This window comes from Quercus robur, chromosome 9 (genome assembly GCF_932294415.1).
Source record: "Quercus robur chromosome 9, dhQueRobu3.1, whole genome shotgun sequence".
Lineage (NCBI taxonomy): Eukaryota > Viridiplantae > Streptophyta > Magnoliopsida > Fagales > Fagaceae > Quercus > Quercus robur.
In genome coordinates, this window is record NC_065542.1 from 5,821,263 (window position 1) to 5,840,135 (window position 18,873).

The following is an 18,873-nucleotide window of genomic DNA, read 5'->3' on the forward strand; positions in this document are numbered from 1 at the left end:
ATTTGGAAGCATTCAGCCGCAACCGGTGCTCCCTTAAGATAGCGAAGATAGTTCCCAGGTCTTGTACGTGCTCGGACACCCTTTTGCTCTTTACAACCATATCGTCTATATACACCTCAATAATCTTACCCAGTTGCGGTTCGAACATCCGAGTCATCATCCTCTGGTAGGTTGAGCCCGCGTTCTTTAGCCCGAATGGCATCACCTTATAATGGTAATTTCCGATGGGCGTCATGAAAGCCGTTTTTTCTTGGTCCTCCAGCGCAAGGGGTATCTGATGATAGCCCTGGAAGGCGTCCAGGAAGCTCATTCGAGGGTGTCCCACAGTTGCATCCACCAATCGATCAATTTTGGGAAGGGGGAATGGATCCTTGGGGCACGCCTTGTTCAGGTCCGTGAAGTCCACGCAGACCCTCCATTTCCCCGTCTTTTTCTTCACCACCACTGTGTTCGCCAACCATTCAGGGTAAAAGACCTCTTTGATAGCCCCTGCTCTTTTCAACTTAGCCACTTCGTCTCTCACGGCACCAGCGTGCTCCTTTGAGGGGCGTCGGGGTGGTTGTTTCCTCGGAGTGGAAGAGGGGTTGACGTTCAGGTGGTGGCAGATGAGGCTGGGATCAACTCCAGGGGCATCGTAGGCGTCCCAAGCGAATACATCAACATTTTCTCTGAGAAATTTGATCAGTTCCTCCTTCTCCTGAGACGGTAATTCAGAGCCGACCTGAAAGAACTTCTCCGGGTCGTTGCTGACAGCAACCCTATCTAAACCTTCACACCTTATCTCCTCGGCCAGCCCCTTGTCTTGCTCTGCCGAGGAGGCTGGTTGCTATAAGCTCTTTGGGATCGAGGTCTCGACCAAGGGCCGATGTAAAATGGCGGCCACCACACACTTCCTGGACACGGCCTGATCTCCTCGGATCTCTTCCACTCGTCCTCTGGAGGGGTATTTCACTTTCTGGTGAAGTGTGGAGGTCACGGCCTCTAGGCTGTGGATCCAGGGCCTTGCGACTATCGCGGTGTAGGGTGAATAAGCGTCGACCACGATGAAATTCACCTCCACCACTTCCGCCCCAGTCTGCACGGGAAGTCGGATTTGCCCCTTTGGTGTAACGAGCTTCCCCTCGAAGCTGAGGAGGGGGGAGTCATAAGCTGTCAGGTCTTCTGGCTTCAGATTCAGCCCCTTGTATAGGTCGGGGTACATTATCTCCACCACACTTCCAGAGTCTACTAATACCCTTTTCACATCGAAACCCCCAATCCGCAAGGTGACCACCAAGGCGTCATCGTGAGGCTGAATTGTTCCTTCCTTATCCTCATCCGAGAATCCCAGTATCAAAGAGCTTCCCTTTTTTATCCTTTTGGGCTCCCTTTGCCTGCCCTCGGAAGGAAGGCAGTCCACGGCTAATACCCTGGGGATGGGTGGCCCGGTTCTTCCTGGTGCAGCGAGGATGACATGTATCGTCCCGGTGGGGGGTCTTAAAGACACGTCTCTTCGAGGTTCTTGTGTCGCTGGGCCAGGATGGCCGCTCGATGGGTGCAGCAGGTGACGTAGTTTTCCTTCTCGGACCAATTGATCTAGATGATTCCACAGACTCCTGCAGTCCTCAGTAGTATGCCCGTGGTCCTGATGATATTGGCAATACAGGTTCTGATTACGGTTGGCAGGGTTTCCAGCCATCTTTCCCGGCCATCTGAAATAGGGTTCATCCCTTACTTTTTCCAGTACCTGTTGCACCGGCTCTCTGAATACGGCATTCACTGTTTGCGGGTTGCTCTGCCCAGCCTGTCGCGGAAAATCTCTCCTCGGCTGACCAGGATTGTGACGTTCCGTCCTGAAATCATTTCCTTTAAAGGGGACAACCTTCTCCTTCCCCTTCCCTTGCAGCTGATCCTCCTCCACCCTTTTGTACTTGTCGATCCTATCCATTAACTGTTGGACGTCAGTAACTGGCTTTCCGGTGAGGGATTTCCTCAAGCCATGCCAGGTAGGGAGGCCGCTTTTGAACGTGCTGATAGCAACGTTATCATGGTCGTCGTCTAAATCGTTATACACTTCCCAATACCTATCCGAGTATGCTTTCAGAGTTTCACCTTCATGCATGGACAGGGACAGTAGCGAACTGAGCGGTCGAGGGACTCTGGTATTTGTAATAAAGCGGGAGCAAAAAGCTTGAGTGAGCTGCTTGTAGGAGCCTACGGAGTTTGTCCTCAGGCTGTTGAACCACCTCATTGCCATCGATCCCAAGCTGGACGGGAAGATCTTGCACATTAGGGCTTCGTTTTATGAATATATCGCCATTTTCTGGTTGAATTGACTCACGTGCTCTACCGGGTCCGTTCTGCCGGTATAGATGACGAACACCGGTTGGTTAAAGCGTCTTGGCAGCTTAGCCCCTTCGATTCTATTCATGAAGGGTGATCTTGAAACCTGATCCAACGCCTTCTTCATGGCGTCGCTCCCCGAACCTCTGCTGGATGGGATCTCATACTTCCGTACTGGGCGTGGTTCCTTTACGTAAGAAAAGGTCTCGCTTGGGGGGGTCCTTGACCTTCGTCTGTAACTCATGTCCTCCTCCTTAGAAGACTCGCCTGAGTCAGAGGGAGATCGTCTTCGCTGTACACGTCGTAGCTTCCTTTTTAGGTCATCTATCTCTCGCTGCATGGCCTGGTGACTATTTCGCCTCTGAGACACGTGACTTCCTATCTCTGTGTGACTTTGACTCGTCCGGGTGGTATGCGCACTCCCTTCACGATTCCCCCTGCCGCCCTGGTTGGTTGGGTTATTTTGCCTCTGGGACTCGGCGGGTTGTGTTCGTTGGGAGTTAGCTTGGTGAGGATCCTCCTGGTGTGGATCTATTTCTTCCATGCTCGACCGTTGCACTAGCTGATGCCCTAGCTCTCCCCACAGACGGCGCCAATTGTAGTTACACGATTTTCCCGGCCCAACTTCTGTTGATCAGGCCATGGCCCAAAGCATAACTCACAATAAATACTTGTAGAGAATGGGTTGAAGAGCTTGGCCTCAATGAAACTAGCAGGTCTAATGCATGTGGTATACTGCTTGCAGAAAGGAAAATAATAACGCCAAAGGGGATCCCTCAAGTCTGATTTTATTTCTTTTCTTTCTCTCCTTACAGTTCTGCCGCCCCCTCTTTGAGGGACTTCATTTACATTATATATTCTTCATCTTTTCATCCCAGCCTTACACCTGTTAGCCATCCAAGCATCCACTCGAGCACCTGTCCCATCAGACGCCCTCATCAGACTCTTTGTGAGTTGCAGAGGCCAAGGCGGTACTGTTCAGGGGTCTTTTCCTCATTAATGCGGCCAAGAGGGTGGTTGGGGCGCAATTAATGTGGTGGTAGCCTTCCGTGAGATATTTTGAATTTAATTCGTTTTATATGTTGGGGAAGGTGAGCTGAAATGGCTGAGCAGAGTTTCTCGTCTGGCTTCATGATGTCCGAGGACGAATTGCTTCTCGGACGGGTTTCCTTGGAGCTGCTGGGGTTGGTAATGCTGCATACGAGGCTCCTCCTCGGATAGTAAGCTCCTCGGATGGGCCTGAGTTTGGAATAGCCCATCATTTCTGGGCCGGCCCCCACATATATATATATATATATATATATTTCTTAACATACTTATGAAAGAAAAGAACAATGTTTCATAATTAAAGCTAAAATTTCTAATACTATAATTTTTAAAAATTAATATATATATATATATATACACTATCTTTAACTATAAATTAAAAATATTAATTAAAAGGAAAATTTTAAATCTTGTGTTATATATATAACATATTTTTATAAGCTTAGAGCAGTCTTCATAGACCAAAATAAAAGAAAGTAAAAAACAAAAAAAGTTGTGGGCAAATGAAAAATCAAAACAGCAATCCATTAATATCTCTTCTACCCCACGGTCCCCACCCACTCCCACATCCTCTTTTCTTCTTCTCCGTTTATCCGTTTGTCTTATCTCTCTCTCACTCTCTTGCATAAAAGTAAATATCATTATTTTGGGTTTGATGTTGGGATATTACACAAAGTAATAATGGAAGAATAAGGTTAACACAAAAGACAAACAAAAAATAGATAACTTAGAGGCACTATATCGTTTTCCTTAGACAATATTTGCCCCCCCACACTTTTGTTGCTAAAAGGTTATCGCAAATTTGTTCCTAGGATACAACCAAGATGTTGGGTTCTACATATAGAAGTTCTAGAGAATAACCACAAGATTTCTTGTGTTTCTCTCAAACTTTCTCTTTTGTGGAGTTAGTTATTTTTAAGTGAACATAAGCTTCTGTTTATACCCATAGGGTTATGTTTCATGAAAAGGCACGTATGGAAAGTTAGTTATTTTTCAAGTGAACATAAGCCTCTATTTATACCCATAGGGTTATGTTTCATGAAAAGGCACGTATGGAGAGTTAGTTTATTTTTCATAAAACGGTTAAAAAATATTGAAACCTCTTCAACCTTTCTGAATAGTCACTAAAAAATTCCAGAACTTGAATTTTCACTTTATGAATCCATATTCTCCAAACTCAAACATCATTATTACAACCTATCCTTGTATATACCTATATATACAACAATCCTCCACTAGGTTGTAATAATATATGTCTCACTTGATTGATATCCTATCATGCATAATGGATTGTGTCTTTTAACTTAAACCTTCCTTTAGTGTAATTGCTCAAGAAATCAATAGAATTAATGGTGGCTTGGTGCTTACACCGAAACTCTTATGTGTTGAAATCAGAAACAATACACACATGAGAACATCAACAACACATTTAAAAATCCAAGTTGTTAGCACTATTATGACCTTGTGCTCTACTCGATTTAGTGAACATGTACAAAAGAAAACCCTTTTACTCTTCCTAGAAGCGGCACCACTCCTATGTTCACAAAGGTGAAGTTCCTTCTTATGTCCCTGTTACACAGACAATTATGATTTATGAACTTCATTAAGAGTTTAAAACTCATCCTCAATTTCATCGTAACAATCTGCATTAATTCATCCTGAATGAGACACAAATTTAGTGCTCTTACTAACCACGTATCAATAGTTTGTTGTCACCCTTTAAACCTCTTAGATATAATCAGTTCAAGGTTAAGTTCCCACTATTGGTGATTCTCTTAAAAGAAGGGTTTTAGTCCCATTCAAATGGATGTTATCCTTACCAAGTCTCTAGACACACTTCGGTAAAGGACCTATTTTATATATAGAATTACGTAGGCAATAGACTAGTCCAAACACATTTGACTTGCCTTACATATTCTTGTCTTAGACTCTTAAGTCTAAGTTCACATTGTATACAACTCATGTATACCATATGCATTGTGGTTTCACAACTAAAATACAAGGAATGACTTACTATGGTCGTGGCCACGACACTATATCAAAACCTTAGCCATTTTCTTTCCTTGCCCATTACCATTATAATCAATGCTCTCAATTTAATTCTATAGTAGAGTAAGAAATACACCTTATTTCTTTAATGCTTACACATAGCACCTCCACATGTAGTGATTATCTAACTAAATATAGATATTATCACTCACATCATTAATAGAATTAAACTTAAATATTCTATATTATAGATATTCATCACAATTATGTACTTTCTAGCGATCAACCTCAAGTTTTAGAAATTTTGAAAGTCTATATACTGTGAAGGCAATGTCTAGTTTAGTTTCATACATAATACGCAACATGTACTTAATTCACTAGCAAACTCGAGTTGTACATCTACCCTTCCAGTAATTTCTTTATTTATTATTGGAATCAGAGTGTCTTTGTCTCTTTAAAGATATTAAAATTTAAGAAGCAAATTCTCAATACTAATCTCAACACAATGAGATTACTCAAATCTCAACAAAATGAGATAACATAAATCTCCAATGAGATAAATATAGTGCACATCTCCACTATATTATTTTTTTTATTGGAATCTCATTCATAAAAGATTTTCATTTAATTAATTAGGGAAGTACAAACCCACAGGTCTTTCAAGCAAACTTCCTTACCAAGATCACTTTTAAGAAAGTCACTTCACATCTATATGATGCATACTCAAATTATATGTGGAGACACAATCCAATATTTTATTATTGATCCTTGAATGTTTAATTAATGAACTCACTTGTACTCTCTTAATTTCACAAAGAGGTACTTTCAAAATAGGATCACAACATGTGCTTGTTTAAACTCGAGGCATCTACCACACATGGCAGAATTTAATCACAATGAATTTAACATCCCTCGATGTTAATTCTCAATGCCTTTAACAAGCACATCTTTGATACACATTCGCATTCTTATGAGTCCATGACCCGTTTAAGAGTTATACCTCCACACTTCTTGAATATCATAATTCCACAATTAGAGTTTCTAAACCCCACAATTTGAGTTCTCAACCATTCTAAAATTCACATATATACACACTATAATTACATATATCAAAATGTAATAATAGAATACAGTGAATTTTTTAAAAATTATATGAATGGTTTTAAAGATATCAAACTAATAACACAAATAGTTACTAGTGTGTAGATATCAAAAATCTATCTTTTTCCCTTTGTTTCAAACCTTTTACTATTAACCTTAGACCAAAAGATTTTATATCTTATTCTAATACACATTCACAACCAATTGGTTTTAAAACTAGAGGTAGATCCATTAAGACCCAATTATTATTAAATAATATCGAGTCTATCTCATCATTAGTAGTTTTTACAACAGAAAGCTACATCTTTTTAGAAGCACAAAGCTTTCTCAAACTTTAGGATCACTTCCCTAAAAAATACCATGGGTATTTAATTAGGACTACACTTTTATTACCTTTAAAAAGGTAAACAAGAGCTTCACATGAAATAAAATTTTGGATTAAAATCCTTTTTATTTCTCAAACTTTGACTCCACCTTTGTTTACTTGATGAACCACATTTAAATCTTTAATATCACTTAATGTGATATTTAAGATTGAAGTCATTTACTCATGTTTAAGTAGGTATCAGGGTATCCTTGAAATCATCTTTGAATTTAAACTTAATAAATTCAAGATCCTTTGATCTCACTCTTATATTAGACATTAAGTCTAATAAACTACATACCCTCGAATTTACTCAAAACCTACATATACACTTTATATAGCTCTTTGACTAATTAGTCCTCTTTGGTCTATCATTTACAAAAGGTTAAACACCCCCACAGTTTAAAATGATAGGCATTTAGTCACTTTCTCATTTCATAACACATATGAAATACCTTTAAGATGAAACTTTATTATGCACATAGCATATACTAAGCAAAGCTTCTTCCCATTGATCAGATAGGAACTTAGCTGATTGTACTCAAGTTTATGACATTCATATATCAAATAGAGTTTTCACTTTTGATCAGACCATTTTATTAGGGTGTATAAGAGATTGCACTTTGGTGTATTATGACATGTTCTTCACAAAGAATAATATACATTTAGAAATATTCATCATTTCTAGTTAATACACCATTCAATTCAAATCATCAGGCTTATATAAATTATATCATGCTTTGACATAAATTTCAAGAATCAACAATATAAGAACAACAAAAACACATTGATAAATAACACTCAGATAGTAGCATATTCATTGCCTACTAATATTCCATTCTTGGACAAGACCATTCTTAAATAACAAAATAGCTTTTCTTGATATTAGGTACATGAAAAATATAGCATTGTCAAGAGAACTTCTTGCCAAAACTCAATTTCACTTCAACAATGCACTTTCTATAAACTTTTGCCTTATTGTGGATGTTCACAAGCACCTTTAGTTCTATGGAAGACTCTTCATAAGTCTTGAATTGTGCCTTGTAGTTGCACACATGCAACATTGCACCTGAATCAAAACACCAATCGGAAGGATTTGTGGAATTTATGTAGCCATGTGGCATAATAAGAAGTGGTCAACAAAATGTCAAACATTTCATTTTTATATTATACTAGTCGCTAACTCATGCGATGCACAAGAATAGCTACTGGATGAGTTTCTAGGAAAAAAAAACCATTATTTTTGAGTTGTAGTAAGCAAAAATGCATAAAAATGATATTGAAAGAAATAACACTAAGTTTTATTAGTTAGACAAAAGAAAGCGATGTTGTTTTAGTTTTTAGTTTTTTGTGGAAAGAAATAAGAAACAGAATGTTGCATCTCTAGTTTATTTTGTGTTGTATATATAGGTATATACAAGGTAAGTTGTAATATATATACCAAAATGTGCCTACTGAAATGTCATAGCTCTTTAAATTGAATATACCAAAAATATGCCTATTGAAAAGTCATAATCCTTCATATTAAATATATATGAAAGGTTAGGTGCCTATTAAACTAAAATGTGCCTATTGACAAAAAAGGTGCCTACTAAATAAAAATATGTCTATTGATCAAAAATGTGCTTATTGACTGAAAATGTGCATATTGAATGAAAATGTACCTACTGAAAGGTCATAATCCTTTGGGGGCCAAAATGGCCAAATACCATCTTTAGCCAAAATATGTAGTAATCTACCACTGTTTTTGAAATAATTAGCAATCTATCACTTTTTTAAAACTCAAGTTTGACATGTAACTCGAGTTCCAAAAACTTGAGTTCAATAAAAAATGCCACGGTACCACTTGCTAACATGGAATTTTTTAATTAAAAAACTCCATGTGAAACTTGAATTTCTTAAACTCGAGTTCCTTGTAATAAAACTCAAACTCTAATGGGTTACCCAAAATGGAGAAAATCAAGGATTCCATATTGAGAAGCATCTCATTGCAAACCAGATTGAGAAGCATCCCTTTGCAAACCCATCAACCAAGACGCCGATTTGCCACATCCCCACCACACCACGCACACCGATCTCAACACCACGATCTTCCAAATGCCCAGTAACACAAACAACATTAGGTTCCAAAACAAAATTACAAAATCAACAAAGAAAAGGGTTCGAACAAGGATTACCCAAATTGGGAATCAAGTCATATCAAACCAAAGACAATGAGTTGAACCATAAAAGAGCATATCGATACCCAGGAAGGGAATCTAGCGCAGTGTGATGATCAAAGCTACGACTAGTGGCTAAAAGGTGTGTCAGTGGGTCGTTGGAGGAAGATGACTAGAACCATGATGGAATCGCGGTTTGGCAATGAGAGTCCCACAAAGCAGTCAATAAAGCTAGTTGATGATTCCAGCTAGCGTTTGTTGTGGTCGTCGAAGTTAAGGAGTAGGATCAGCGATGAAGATTTTGATCGCTAGAGCTAGTTGATGATTCCAGAGCTAGTTGTAGATTGTGGCTAGTGGGGTGAATGGTAGAAGGTGGCAAGGCAAATAATGTGTTGTACTCGAAGTTTTATTAACTCGAGTAACACATTGCATAGCACTCGATCTTTTAATTTAAATAATCCACGTTAGCGGCATTTTTATGGAACTCGAGTTTTTGAAACTTGAGTTTCATATCAAACTTGAGTTTCACAAAGTTGAATTTCAAAAAAGTGGTAGATTGCTAAATATTTTGAAAATAGTGGTAGATTGCAAAATATTTTGGCCAAAGGTGGTAGTTGGCCATTTTGGCCATCCTTTGGGTATAAATAGTGATTCATATTCATGTGGTAATTCTTCTCAACTTTTTCTCTTTCATCTTTCTTTAAAACACAAAAAACGGTGGGTCTTCTCCAAAATTTTTATTCCTAGAACCTAATATACTTGGTTGTATATGTGGTTGTTAATTTGAGGCAGTTCGTTCATTGGCAGAGAAATCAATTATCCAATCAGATTTTTGGCATTTCATTCAATTTTTCATAGCTCATTTCCTCTTAATTGTATGATCAGTTGATCAATAACTTCAATTTTGAAAATAAATCAATAATTGTGGATACCCTTGTAATTGTAGTCCGGAGTCAAAGTTTACAGAGGAAATTCTTGAAACCATTTGGAAAATACTAAATGGGAAATCACCTACCACTCCATTTCGTCGTCACATTGACGTTCCTGCTCAAGACTCTTCAGCATTCATCCCGCAAAATGAAATGATGCTTCATCTGATCAAAATTATATTGCTGATTGGACACCCCTTTTTTTTCAAAAACTCTTTTTCTGGGTGAAATCAATAGTTCTAACTTTTTGATTGCCACTCCACTTTTTTCTGCCACTTTAACATTTTTCTTTGTCTAATAGTTGAAGCCAATGTTCAATTTTCTTTTACTTTTCTAATATGGGTCAGTGAAGTGCATGTCCTTGTTTCTTCCGTGGGTTTGTTTTCTTTCTGTTCCTTGTTTTTCATTTCGTTCATCTGTTTAGTTTGGGGCCTTGGGCAGTTGATTTTTTTCAAGTCGATTTTTTTTTTGTTAAATAGTGAAAAGGTCCAAGAATCAAGCCACACCAACGGTAGCAACAATAAATATTGAATGATTTCTTTAAATATCTTAAGGATAGATTTTTCATTCTCTTCCCTACACCTTTCTGATGTTTTTCTTCTCAACAACGGTTTTTTGTTTCAATATATACATCGTATGTAAAACAATGAGTAGATATTGAAACTTAACAAGCAAAATGAAAAGGCACAACTGTTCAATGTTTTTAAATGTAAACATAGTCACGTGGCGCAATAAGGAGTCATCAACAAAAAGTCAAACATTTCGCTTTTATATTATTATTACTAGTATTATGCCTGGCTTAATTAAAAGCAATATATGTTGAATCTATATTAATAATTTGTGAGTCACATGATAAAAACAAATTAATTTTACAAATTGAGGGGATGGAAACAACATATATCACCATTAGAATGTCATAAACATGTAATTCATATATGATATATAAAAAAATAGATCTTCCAAAAGTCGAATAAGAGATTTGTAAATACTAATATATTAATTCTTGTGGAAGATACACCACTATGAAAGCATGTCTAATAATATTTAATCATTGATTCTCAAACCATAAGCATATAAAATATATCAAATTTAAGGAAATTAACTTAAACAAAAGCAACAAATATACAAAACCTATTTAATCTAATTATTAAAAAAAAATAGAGTAAACAACATACTTGTAACACTGTAGGTGCCGTAGGTAGGAGAAGGAAAGACTAAATTAGAAAACCATACAATTTGTAGGTGATTGAAAAAATACACCAAATAACCGTGTCTGTGTATATACTCCACCTAAAAGGAGTCCATGTAAAAATAAAATACCCTAAAAAAAATATATAAAAAAAAAAAAAAAAGTCCATGAGGTGTATGTAAAATCAAAAAGGATATAGACGTTCTCAAAAATTAGAAAAAATATAGATAAACAATGATTATACAATAATTTAGTTTTTGTTATTCAAACTGATTAGGTCTCTCTTAGGTATAGTAGTTGTATGCCATCAACTAACTAAATTTAATTTTTTTTAAAGAAATTTAGTAAATTTTTTGCAATTTGGTGTAGTCACTTGTTACAACCACGGCTTCTAAACCCAATTTTTATTATATAGTATATCATGATATGATATAGATATAGATAAAAGTAATTTTGTGTTATGTTAGCTATTTTGCTTATTTTGCTTCCATGCCAATTTGATAGTACTGTCATGTTTCTTGTATCTGTTGGCTTTGTTCTTAATCAGGGTTGGGCTTATGTGTTCAAGATAGTGTTGTTGATTTGACACCCACAAGTTTGCAGGTGACAATCATTTAAAAAGCTATTGAGACAAAATTCGCAAGACAAAATCATGGGTCCTTGGGAATTTGGCACCCAAGAATTTGTCAAGTTATAGAAAAATCGGTTAGACAGATCACTGGTTAGACAGATCACCTGCTATGCCAACCTCTTCCCTCTATAAATACACCCCATTTTCCACAATTTCTATAGTGAAGCATCCTTTAAGAGTTGAGAGAATTGAACCCATACTTGTTATAGTCAAACATCATTAATTCACTACACTCTTTCCTCTCACCATAGCCAAATCCTTGAGAGAAGATTTGATCCTTCACACCCATCATCACTTGAGTGTGGTGAGCATGGTTTGGACTCTTGAAAACCATTGGAGCTTGCCAATTTCAGCCTTGGAGGCTTGAGGGTGTAACCAGGCTCGGTTGCGGGATCCAGAAGCTAAATTGAAGAAAGGACTTGGCGACGGCGTAATAAAGATAACAACTTTATTTAGTTTTAGTTCATACTCACCCGAAATGGACCGAAGTGAACCAAAGTAGACCGAATTAAACTGAATGGACTAAATTGAATTACATGGACCAAATTGGACCAAATTGGACATAATGGACCAAATTATACTAAATTGGATCGAGATGCACCAAACCGAATGGATCAAAGTAGACCTATTTGGACCAAATTGGACAGAAGTTGGTGTTTATTATCTCTATCTCTTGAAGTTGATGAAAATGACATATGGTTCTCTAACTAGACCCCTCAACTTGGTCTTGGATACTATATTAACATATGAATACAGTAGTGGAATAAAATATTTTTCGAGTGAGCATAAACTGAAAATAAATAAACGGTGTCTCCACTTAAGCTATTTGTATTATATGTTTTTTCTATTATAAGTTTTATTTAGGTTCAAGAATGTGCAAAGTCATGGTGGTAAAAACTAAAAAGTGATGGGGTCATATCATAATTGGTAAGTCACAATTAGTGTTGAGAATGTCTAAAGGCATAATAGCAGCGTAGTGATAATACATGTCACACTTTACCTTTTAGATATTATGTTGATATAGATAGATATATATGAATTGCTCATTCATAAATAATTATTATTATTATTATTATAAAGTTGCTTTTTATTTTATTTTTTTTATTTGGCTATAGCCGCATTCTTTGTTATTTTTGCAATGGCACATTTAAAGATGAGTTGGTGGTCATTAGTTTCAAACTTTGTGTACCAAAAGAGTAAGCATGTTGAGATGAAGAAGAAAGAGATATAGATCGGATTTTCAAAGATAAATGCTGCATTACCATTTCTCTTTGGTTGCAAGACCAGAAAATATGGTGGCATCCTCAAGAAGGCTCAAAATCAGTTGGAAAAAATGGATTTATGCATTCAAGATCTTGAGGAGGACAGCAACTAGCTAAGAAATCGTTGTGCAATCACTTGGCATCATTTTTTTAATGGAAAAATAGTGTTAGGATTTAGCTTTTCCTGCCTGTAAATGAATAAGATAAACACGTAATTTCCTCAAATACTAAATTAATATTGCACAACAATGTAATTTCTTTATGTAGCTTTAATATTTAGCACTTGAATGATTAATGTGTAATCACTTCAAGCTGAAACCGATATTTTTATGGTAAGCCATCATTTTATTTTTAGGACACATTTGGTACATTGAATGTAGATTACAACAGGAATGATAATTTTTATTATTAGGAATAAAATTAAAATGTGTTGAGATGAAATAATTAAACCTATTCATGAACAAAGAAACAAAACTTAAGATATATTTTAAGAAATATTTTACGCATACAATTATATTTTCTAAAAACTAATATTTTTTAAAGTTGAGAGATATTGGTTATTTTTTATGATTTTTTTTTTTATATAATTGTTATGTACATAGGAAAAGTTTGCTTATTTGAGAATATATTAATTTTAAAAATTATTACACCTACTAAAGAACAGTTATTACAACTATTTTAGAAATGAATAATTATCCCTCATTTTAAAAAATTTCTATTCATAAGAAATAACTATTTCATGTAATAAAAATACAATCAAACTACTGAATAACTAAATTATAAGAATAATTATTGCATTACAGTGTTTATTTCAATCTACCAAACATATCCTTACAGTTTTTACTAGTTCAGTGCATGGGGAAAAATCAGGTAAAGAAAGTCATATTGAATGATAAGTGGGATAACACGATAAAATGGTTTTATTAAGCTGATGTTTCAATAGGGTTCTAATAATAGTCCAATAGTAATAGCGTCTGTTTCATCATTTACAATTCATCATCATAAGTCATGAAAAAACTTATAAAACCTTTTATGTACCAAGTGTACTAAGTACTGCTCATTTCTTAAACTTGGCCCCCGTAGTGTGGCCCATTGTCGCCCCTTACCTCTGCTTCACAAAAACCAGCTCTACCATGTCTCGGTATGTAAATGCAACGCCATTTAACATAATAATAATTTATATTTAAAAATAAAAGAAGCTATTGGCTGGGCGAGGTTCTTGTAGTCTTTTTTGAGTGGGTGGGTCATAATGGGCCTATACTGGACCTAATTGCAACAAGAGGTGAGCCACACTCTCCTTCAACTATATGAGGCCCACAATTGAGCTTTGCTAGGAAACCCATATTTTCTAGATATTCTAATTTTTCAGATTTTGTTTTTTTCTACATCTCCTTGTTATTAACCAGATCAATTCCCACTAGATATTTTGAGTGGAAAACATACATTTATTTTTATGAAATTCTAATGTTAAGATCACATTTTGGGCTAACTCCAAAATTTAAAATTCATCAAAGTAAGAAGTTATATAAATAATACACTCAATTGGTTTTAAAACATTCACATCATGAAAAATCCCCAAATTCCAAAAATCGTAGACTATAAAATTGTTTCAAGATTGAAGATGTTGCGAAGTGTTTCTTTCATTATGGATGCTGTTATTGATATTAATTTGAAGTTTTAAACTTCAATCTTCTTCCCTTTGTAATTTTGGAGCACTTTTAGTGTAGAATTAGAACCTTTTGTAACATACATTAATTTTGATGAGTTTAGTTACTGACACGGAGTTATTAAAAAAAAAAAATTTAAAACCCTTAAAATAATACTTTTTTATTATTTTCTTTTAATATAAGATGTGGATCAAGTGGTATCTACTTACTATTTAGGAAGCATTCCAAAAATTTTATGGGCCAATAGTGTGATGAATGGAACTTAGGATCTAAGTTTACGACATGTCCTTTAAGGATGATAATTGCTAAACCCACCCATCACACAATAATTTACTATTAACTTCAAAGTAAGGTTAATATTAAGTTATTAACTTCTTATGAACTATAACTAGGCCACATGAGGACATTCTGCAATTTAAATCAATATTCAATTTATAAAGATCAAAAAGAATTTAGCCGGTAAAAAAACAGCTATTTATTTTCTAGAAAATGTTAGAAATATTTTTTTTTTTAGCTTTATTGGTACTTCTAATTTTTGTAACCTTCTTTTATATATTTTTTAAACCTTTTTTTAGAAATAAAAGGAACAGAAAGAAAAACAGAAATATATTCATAAAAAAATAGAAAAATAGAAATAAAGAAAAAAAATAAAAAATAAAAATAACTAGTAACTATCAAATGAATATCAAGCTTTCTTTCCCTCTTGCTATCGAATCCCAACCACAGAAACAAGCGGTCATGAGAGCTCGTCTTTCCCACCTCTAAAACAAGACCATCTGGCTTTCCCTCCCATGGCCATGGCCTCCACAATAGCTCCTCAAGCTTCATACTCTCTCATACGCAAAGCCCAAAACAGTGGCCACTTACGAGAAGAGTACCACCCAACGCTAAAAGGAGCAAAATCAAGAAGTTCAAGAAGAAACCATGATAATAGTTTGCGCGTCTTTGCATCACAGCAAGAACCACCAAAACCCCAAAGAGCACCACCAGGAGTTGACACAAGAATCCATTGGGATAATGAAGATGAAGGTTGGATTGGAGGAAGCACTAGTTCCCAGCAAGAACAACAACAACAACAAAGCAATGAACCAAAGGAGCAGAAGAATCTATTGGGTGAGAAGTTTGCTGATTTGCTAAACGACTCATCCGATTCTCATTACCAGTGAGTCGTTTATGAACTTTCCCTTCTAGAATTGAATATACAATTTACAATCTTGGATGTATTTATGAACTTCTAAGACCGTGACCTTGAAAACATTTGCTTAGCTTTATACGGTCCATATTGGATAGTCAATTAATCACAAGTTCAGTGGAAAATGTATTAAAAAGTACATTAGCTAAAGTTGTAAAACTTAGATACAGTAACTAAGGACCAAGGTTTTGATCTTAGATTTTTTCAATTAGATTAGACCATGAGTCCATGACTAATAAGTCACGTGATTGAATTTAATTATGGCTAAGGAAAGAGAACTTCAATGATGTTGCATTGACTGATACAATCATATAATTGAATTTGATTAAGTTTTGCAATGTGCCATAGAAGTGTAAAGGTACTCCAAAAAAGAAAAATTGTCCCTTCTTAAACCATATATGAATTTGCTTCTATATATGTGTGCACCCATGATACCCAATAAAGTTGGAATTAATCAGGTTCTTAGGAGTATCAGCAGAAGCAGATATGGAAGAGATCAAAGCTGCTTACAGAAGATTATCAAAAGAGTACCATCCAGACACAACTTCTCTTCCACTAAAAGTTGCTTCAGACAAGTTCATGAGGCTTAGAGAGATATACCATGTACTGAGCGATGAAGAAACCCGTAGATTTTATGATTGGACACTTGCTCAGGAGGCTGCAAGCCGCAAAGCCGAGAAACTGAAAATGAAATTGGAGGATCCTTACAAGCAAGATGTAGAGAACTGGGAATCTGTTCCTGACATGGTTGATCGCCTTGGTGGAAAGAACATGGAGCTAGGTGATCAAGCAACCGCAGCCCTTGGCTTTGATATTATCGTCATTATTTTTTCCATTTTTAGTATCATTTTTGCTCTTTACTTCAAAGAACCATACTAATCAAGAATAGCTTAGAGCCTTGTATTATAAATGTAATGTATATAAAGTGACCCCTCATTCCAAGTTCACATCAAACTATATATTGTGGCTACAATCATGAAAGTTCACTTGTTTATGTGATTGAACATGATTTATGTGCTATCAGTGGTGGAACTCTATACTTGTTCGTGTAATCTATTTGATAATTTTAATTCATTCTACTGCAAGGATAAGGTAATTGATAAGACACATGTTTGGGCAAAATATATTGTTGGTACTAGCACTTTAATAAATGAGTGATTTTAGTCCTTCGTAAACTTTTTTTTTTTTTTTTTTTTGTTTTGTAGTCCTATTTAAAGTTAAATTGTTTGCTTTTGGTCCTTCTGTCAACATTCATTAAATTTCTTAGACGAAATGATAACATGGCCAAACTAAGAACTAAGACATCATCATTTCATTAGACGCGCTAGTTAGGAATTAAAAGTGATTACTTCAAGTTTGTTAAAGACTAAAAACGATCATGTTAAATTTTTTTTTTTTTCTTTCTTAAGAAGAAGAACGATCATGTTAAACTTTAGATACTAAAATCATTCATTGGTTAAAATTTACAAAACAACAATGTAATTTACAATAAATCTTAATTTGTAATATATAATATCACAGTTCAATGATTTTATCTGAGCGCTTGTTAGGAGAAATTGAGATATATCTCTTCATAATACTTAATTGCATTGAAATTTTACTCTCAATGTTTTTCCTTTTCATAATAAAAGATTGTCAAGGCCATATAGCCAATCTTGATAAGTTTATCTATTATGGATTCATAACCAATAACAAAATTTTGGGATTATAATGAAAAGTTAAATATAAACTTCATAAAAAAAAATAATAACAAAAAAAAGTTAAATATAAACTATTAAAAAAAAAATTACATCTCAACCGAAGCCCACAACAAATTTCAGCCCAACAACAATTCAATTCCTCCCTCTCTCTCTCTCTCTCTCTCTCTCTCACAGTTTCCCGCCAAGAAAACCCAATCCTCGCAACCAAACAGACCGCCTCACCTTATTCCACCTCTTCACATTTCCCAGTAATTTCAATTCCATTTCCCATTTCCCGTTTTCCACTCCCAAAGCTTTCGTGCTTGTCCAGCACACCAAGCAAAATTATCTGAATTCCTGAATTGCGAAGTAGAGGACCTTAGAAAATTATCTGTTTATGAATGATCTAGCAGATTTCATTGAGTGCAAGCGAGAGGAGGATTATCTTGGCTATTTAAAGCATTCGACAAAGATATCGTGAAAAGGTGGAAGAAAAAGAGAGAGATTTGGAAGTGTTTGAAAAGGCAGAAAATTTAAATTGTGTATAGCTTTGTAGCTATTGTGCACTAGTGTTATTTTGAAGTATCAAAATTAAGTCCAGTACACAACTGATATGATAATGTTATCTCAAGTCTCAACATATAATATTTTGCTCGAGAAATGATGGTTTTAAGATTCAATTATACACAGTATAGATCAAGCAAATTTAATGAACAACTATTACATCTATGGCATTTATTGCAAGAACCATCATTAGCAATTTGGCACTACAAAAAACTAATCTATCTATTTTACCACCTCACTTTACAAAACATCCAATATTGGTAGTTTTATTTTAGCTTTCAATACAATAAAATAATATAAACAATACAATAAAATAATATATCTATTACAATAAACAACAATCCCACTACCACCACCACAATAAAATAATATAACTTTTAATAATTTTTTTTTTAAACCTTCTTAGCTACAATATGGCTGTGCACTGTAACAGCCAATTTTTTTGGCTTTCCCTCCACCATTGCAGCATGCTTTTTAGTATTGGGGTGTTAAAAATAACAATAAGACTTTTTAGCACTACTAATACTAATGCTTTAATAAATTTATATGGTAACGAGACTCAAACTAGGTGTTACTAAAGCAGCTTTGTTATCCCTAAAATTAAAAAAAAAAAAAAGAATCTTATTTAGTTGAAGTAGTTGTCTTTACTCCTTGGTGAGAGAAGTTCTTTTTGGCTCTTTGAGGAATTTGTCTCCTAAAACAATATCCTATGTGCTTAAGAGCACATAGATATGATCCTAATGCATAATTTTTAAGTGAAAATGCAAAAACACCTTCT

The 18,873-nt window shown here is 35.2% G+C and overlaps 1 protein-coding gene across 1 annotated transcript; it reads left to right on the forward strand.

The window, feature by feature from the left end:
- Positions 1-15,331: 15,331 nt before the first annotated feature.
- Positions 15,332-16,872, forward strand: LOC126700630 (NAD(P)H-quinone oxidoreductase subunit T, chloroplastic; the record flags this gene model as incomplete). The annotated part of the gene is made up of 2 exons (XM_050398846.1): positions 15,332-15,822; positions 16,311-16,872. Coding segments are annotated over 2 exons (912 nt in total), but the record flags the coding sequence as incomplete, so codon positions are not given.
- Positions 16,873-18,873: the final 2,001 nt, after the last annotated feature.